We start from the raw sequence: 6,761 nt of genomic DNA on the forward strand, positions 1-6,761 counted from the left end.
TTCCAACTGAAAAAAAAAATGAATGAATGAAGTGAAACAACATATCTTTTCAGTTTGATAATGACAAAGAGAATTGAGGGGGAAGTGGAGCTAACTTAATTTGCAAAGATCAGCACCACTTTTCTGTTTATGCTGCACAGCAGGATAACCTCTGTTTGGTTAGCTGATGCTGCCAGTACCACTAATACTAGTATTTTAACATTTATCTTAAATGAATGTAGTAAGAATTCAATCATATTTAAATGCTACATTTATTTAATGTTACACACAGCATGTTCACTTCGATTGCTCATTCATGTTGTGTTTCTTGAAGAAAACACTTTTTATGCATGCTTCAGTCTTCAAATGCGATATTCATGTGGTGTGTACGCCTTTAGTATCCCAGAACCTATATCCATAATGTACCCGTGTCCTTTATGCACACTGCACATCAAGTGGAGAACACGTTTTTCATCCAAGCACTCCATCGTAACTTCATTTCAAAACTGCATTTATTTACCTGGTTTCATCTTTTATGAAATGATAATGCATTCGAGTAAACATTCACACTGCAGTAAAGAAAAAATGTCTTTGTCGAAAACACTGATGGATCAAAATAGCAGTTTCAACTGACAAAAGATCGAGTTTCTACACAAACTCCATTAAATATATTTGTTAAAAAGCTGTCCGACTTTCATCTGGCATCACTGAATATTAATACTGTATGATTTCTTTTCTGAAACTTGACAAGTTACTGACCACAGAATTATTATCATCACGACACCTCAGCTGTTACAGACTGGATGTTACGGACAAGAGTACATTTCACTGTTTTGGCTGACTGGGATATTTAAGAACGGCCGACCCTGTGGCTACATTAGCCGCACTGGGTGCTACAAAGGGAGAGACTAGGGTGAAGGAACCAAAAGGATTTGGAAGTTGGGCTTTAGAAGCCTCTCAGGGCTCAAAAACTCAGCATCCTCGATTTTCAAATCTGTCCCTTCAGTTGACAACATTTACCATTAACACTAAATCGACATCCACATAAAAAGTGTCAAAAATTTCCTTTAATTCAACAAGTATATTTTCAGACTGAACATTCATTATTTTATGAAAACAGCAGAGGAAATAATCTCACCACGAGGCGAGTAGTTTTTCTGAACCTTTTGAGTGTTTGACATGACCTTCCTCAGCAGATGGAGCCATGGAGCTGAAAACATGAGATTTTTCTGAGGACTTTGTGGACATGCTGGCTTCAGTTCAGAGTGAATGTTTCTTTTTTTGGTGGTATAAGTTTTTCAAGAAGAAGAATATTATTTCAAAGTGAACTTTAGTCCCATTTGATTGCTTATTTTGAGAACAACTGAGTTAAAAACAGCTGAGAGCAGTGTCAACAATGGATCAAACCGGTCCTCCTTGTTTCACACCGCTGACTGTGTCTCGCTGCACACATAAATGTTGCTGGGCCTCACTCTTCTGTGGCTCCTGCCCGGCACTCTGGGACACAGTCTGCAGCTTTTGGGAATGAACTCCTGACAGGCCTCCCTGAACTTCCTGATCCTCCAGCAGTAGATGACGGGGTTGAAGACTGTCTTCAGGTAGCTGAGCCACAGAGCTCCTATGCTGATTGGGTAGAAGACCGAGCTGTAGTAAAACTGTCGGCTGAACACGGCCAGCAGGCTGACCACCGTATGAGGCAGCCAGCACACCGAGAAACCCACAAAGAGGATGAGGATGGTGGTGAAGGCTCTGGTCTTAAAGCTCATGTCCACCTTGATCTGAGGTGGCCGCTGCAGCCCGGTCATTCTCATTTTGCTGACTTGGTTGAGGGCTGGCAGGCAGGAATGCTCGCTGGTGTGGTTGTGGATGCGCAGGGTGTTGCGGCGCACCGTGTTCAGGATGCACATGTATGAGTAGAGCATGACTGCAAACGGTACAAAGAATACTGCTACTGCCAACAGCACTGTATATCCACGGTCTGCCAGAGACTCACTGTACCCCAGCACACACTGCGGCGCCCAGGCGCCCCCAATCCCTGCTGCACCTGTCCTCCACCCGACAACAGAGGGCAGCGACACACACAGGCTCAACACCCACGAACCTGCTATCAACAGTTTGGCTCTGTGTGGGGTCAGCTTGTCCTGCCGCTGCACAATGATGAGGAAACGGTCCACGCTGATGATGAGGAGGATGGACACGCCCTCCAGGACAAACAGCCAGTACAGCATGATGGAGGCCCGGCAGAACCCGCTGCCAAAGGTCCAGTCAGCAGTGGCCACGGTGACTGCAGTGAAGGGCATGCAGAGCAGAGACAGCATGATGTCAGAAAAGGCCAACGTGGCAAGGAGGAGATTGATAGCAGAACGCATGGCAGGCTTCTGGTAAACAATCAGGCACACGATTGCGTTGCCAAGGAAACCAATGGTGATCATAAAGATCATTATGGCTGCCAGGGTCACGCGCAGAGTGACTGATATGAGAGGAGTGGCGGCTTCTGACGGGAGGCTTTCTGCTGCTTCCTCCGAGTTGTCCGGCTCCATGAAGACACACTCCGCCAGCAGGCTTTCGTTACAAAAAGCCATAGCAGATATTATCAAGGGATATCAGCCTGGGAGGAAGTGAACATGTTTGACTATTGTTGCGGTGTAACACATTAAGCTGTCCTCCGGCAAGTGAGGTTCCATGGCAATACCTGAGTAAAAAAACACAAGAACATCCACGTGAGGAAATCAAATAAATAAACAGTAAATTAGCAGTCAAAATAAATTACATCAAATCAGGTTTTTATTGATATAGCACCTTGCAATAGAAGGTGCTTCATAATAAAATTTAAATAAAACAATGTTTAGGACAGATAAAACAATAAATAAAATTAATAGGAAATATAAAATAACTGACATGACAGAATAAAAAAATACATACGAGTTCCTACATGACAAGGTCTACATTTAATGTTTTTAGTGGATGTCGACATGAATCAACATGTCTGTCTCTTTAAAAGCTGTGATTACAACTATAGAAAAAAACTGATGTCTCATCAGATAGTCAGAGGAGTTGAGCTGCTCGCACATCTATTAGTCAGTAATATTTGTAAATATGAATCAGTGAGAGGAGGACTGACGTCCACATGATACTGAAGGAGTTATATAAGCCACAAGACCGACCCAGAGACATTTGAGTTACAGTCAGAGGTCTAAGATGTGATGCTCTCTGGCCTCCATGAGGTTGATGATTAACAAACGAGCTGTAATGTTTCACGTGTGTACAGAAATACACACATTTACACCCAGTTTGTAGTCAGCTATGAGCTGAGCAGAAGCTCAAGCTTCGTTAATACTTCAGGTGGTGGTGATGCAGCCTTGATAAAACAGCAGCCTCGTCAGGATTGACACAGCACATGTCTGTTGCTATGGTTTTCACTTCCTGCTCCGGATGGTACCGGAGCTCAGTGTTAAGCTCAAGTGTCAACAATGTGATGAGGTCATTTATGGTGTTCAGGGCCGAGACACAGTCCTCCAGCGGTTAGCAGCTGGGTGACGAGAAAGACTGCGTAAGGAGGCATCATCCCCTGTGTCTGACGGGGTGTTCACTTACAGTATTAGATCTAATCAGCCTTTTTCACAGCATTTTCACTCGTCACAGTAGTAGGCGTTACTAAAAGCAATGCTTTCCGCTCTGTTCAAGTGTCCCTGGAAGCCATCACAGCGAGCCAGCATGCACAATACGAAGGTTTACATCAGCATGATAACCTGTTTTTAACAAGAATGATGTATGGCTTCAGTCAACTGAACTGCGAATTGAGTCTTATTCGCTATAATATCTATAATATGTTGACTATCCCAATCAAAACATGCTGTCAATCAATGTTTACATGTTTGGTTCACACAAACAGGTATAAAGGAAACGACGCCTTCGGTGACTGTAGCTACATTCTGCCACAAAAACCTCTCATAAGCCACTGCACAGTGTTGCTGCCTGTTGCCATGGCAACAGGGTCACCAGTTCCATGGCAACAAGCAGCCGGTACTCTCATCCCTTGTATAAGTGTCTATGGCAAAATCTTTTTCATACGACAGGATGTACCAAAGGACTTTAATTTCAGAGCTTAATCTCACAGTCAGACCACCACTTCAAAATGGTTTTAAAGGAAACCACAGACTCACTGACAGGTGAGGGAGAACGAGAGAAGTATTTCTGTCTTAAAAGGGGGTCTTTCCTGATTATCATTTTAAGAGAGGTCAGTCAAGGTGAGTGTTTATTAGGTCACATGTAGAAAACAAATTAGCTTGGAAGTGGGAAAAACAGCAAAGTGTGGAGTATCCATTCATGATCATGTCGCCTTCAAGACAATAATATGGTGTAAAATGTCAAAGCCTTTACGTGCACCGAATGCTCTTTGAAAAATCAGTGTAGGCTCGGTAAAAGATGATGTTGAGCTGAGTGTTTTTTACTCAGACATACTGGTGTGAAATAATAAAAAAAAAGAGATGAAAGATAGATTGAAATGTCTTCCTTGATTTCAGAACATTATTGTGGTTTTCAGCTGCTCCAAACATGGCTGGTGTTTACCGTTTGTCACTGTAGTATTATATTACCCCTTAACCTCATTTTCCCTTCGCTGATAATTCAGTGCTTTCATCCGTGTTTCTTTTTCTTTTTTTTTTTCCATCTCTCCATCGCCGCTGTACAGCCCGCACTGGACTCCCATTCAGGCTCACACCTGTATTTATCACAGCCCGCGCTCCCAACCTTTCTGCATCCAAACGAGTCACAACTATGTCAGTGTAAAATTTCCGATTCTGACATCAAAGACGAAATGCCTGTTTTTTGTTTGTTTTTGTTTTTGGAGGGGGGGGGGGTCTCATCTTCGAGTGAGGGATTAAATCAATCCATCTTTACGCATTAACCAGACATGAACACGCTCACCTTGGTGGTTACCGGGCTTCTTCGCTCGTCACTGGTCGGGGCCACTCAGCTCGGTGACCGCGTCTCTCCTGCTGAGCTTCTCCCGAAAATATCCCACTTTGAACATTTCACTGGCGTATCGATCGCCATCGTGCCGCCCGCGGATGATGCCGCTGACGCTGGAGAAGCAGGTGGTCTCCGGTTTAAAGGAGCAGTGCGGCGAAAATACGGCGAATCCTTATGATGTTATATTACTGTTGATCAACGAAGGGGTCAGATTTACATATAGGTTAATAGGCCTAGAGATTCCTTAATTGCAGATTTTCCATATGCATATAAAATTAACACTGTTTCTTCAGGAGCAGAATGCACGTCACTATTGTTTTTATTGATGATGCACCATAAAATGGGGTATTGCCTACTGTATGTATAGTATAAATAATTGTTTTGGGGGATAAGTTGATAAATGTTACCAACTGCAATAAAAAAAAAATACCATTACAATAAAATGTAACATAATTAAATGAACCCAATTTCCAAGCTTTGTGCTTCTAATTCACCTCTGCATGAAAAATCAATACACAGTCAATATCTATGATAAGTATAATCCACTCAGAAACTCCAACATAAAAATCAGCCTTACATTCAGTGCACCGCTTTATGAAATGCAAGATTTACAGTGTTTTATAGGTTATTATGTTTTTTCCTTCAACAGTCCCATTGTCCTAAACATGATTAAATTGTTTGACTTATTAAATGATTTTGTTAACAGGTTTTTTTTTTTCTAATTGGTATATCAGTATCCTCATGTTCTGTTAAAAAAAAAACATAAACATGCATTAATTGTTTTGTCCAGAAGATGGCAGCATGACATTTCAGTTGGCTTGTAGTTAGTGAAGCAATTATGTGTTGTATATTAAGGTGTTAATAGGTATGAAGGTATTTTTGTGTCTTTATAATGCAAACCAAAAAAATAGTATTTTTGGTAGCCTATGTGTAGGTCAGACGAATTTAAAGTTGTAAATAACAACGATTTTAGCAACATATTGATAAAGTTCCTATTATTTTATTTTGGATATTTTGATTGAAATACTGACGTGTGTGTGTGTGTAAAATAATATCCACAAAAACAGATGTTGCACAAATCATTCAAACGTGAATAATATTTGTTTTTATAAATATATATCCACACATATAGAGTAACAGTTTCATTCACACTTAGCATACCGCTGAGACTCTTTCCATGGGCACGCTTGTCTAAATTGGCATCGTGCCCATGTGTTGAACATGCCCATCAAACGAGTTCCACTCCACCGGTCTGGCACATGCATGCTCGTCACGTTCAGTGGCACCCACACAACAAACTTGCTAGTGAAAGACTTCATTTCCCTGTCCGTTATATTCCACAGATGTTTGCTTTAATTTCTTCTTGATTGAGAGACTTTGGTGCTCCATCAATCACCGAAAAGGAGAGAAAAGCAAACAGAGGCAAAGTGAAAAAGGTTCACCACTAAATCAGAATATTCAGAGAGAAGAGGAGGGAACCCACACAGGTAGAAGTGTTTACTGAGCCATTTTCAGCCAGTTATGTTACATTTAGAGGGGAATAAGTCTGACATTTAAATGCACTCACGTGTAAAGAAAATAGCTTTGAAGTTACATGCACCTAAAAATGTGCCCTTTGAGCCTTTAATTCATGCACCTCAGTGCCTCTGATTCTAGGTAAGAGTGTCTCATGAGCTCCGATTCACACTGAGGAACCCAGGGTGTGTTAATCAGTGTTAGACTTTAGTGGTTAACCAATCTCCACTTTGTGAAAATAATTAACACCAAACAGTGGGGAATGATAATGTGCAAACCACAGTGAAAGAGTTGTA

At 41.6% G+C, this 6,761-nt stretch overlaps 1 protein-coding gene across 1 annotated transcript; it reads right to left on the reverse strand.

The window, feature by feature from the left end:
* Positions 1–473: 473 nt before the first annotated feature.
* On the reverse strand, positions 474–5,072 carry gpr45 (G protein-coupled receptor 45). The gene is made up of 2 exons (XM_069154127.1): positions 4,906–5,072; positions 474–2,671 (listed from the first exon to the last, which is right to left on the reverse strand). The coding sequence occupies exon 2, from the start codon at positions 2,559–2,561 to the stop codon at positions 1,401–1,403; it is 1,161 nt and encodes a 386-aa protein (XP_069010228.1). The 5' UTR covers positions 2,562–2,671; positions 4,906–5,072; the 3' UTR covers positions 474–1,400.
* Positions 5,073–6,761: the final 1,689 nt, after the last annotated feature.

This window comes from Embiotoca jacksoni, unplaced genomic scaffold, assembly GCF_022577435.1.
Source record: "Embiotoca jacksoni isolate LCO1_2020_lvr unplaced genomic scaffold, fEmbJac1.0.p SCAF_2, whole genome shotgun sequence".
NCBI classification, from domain to species: Eukaryota; Metazoa; Chordata; class Actinopteri; family Embiotocidae; genus Embiotoca; species Embiotoca jacksoni.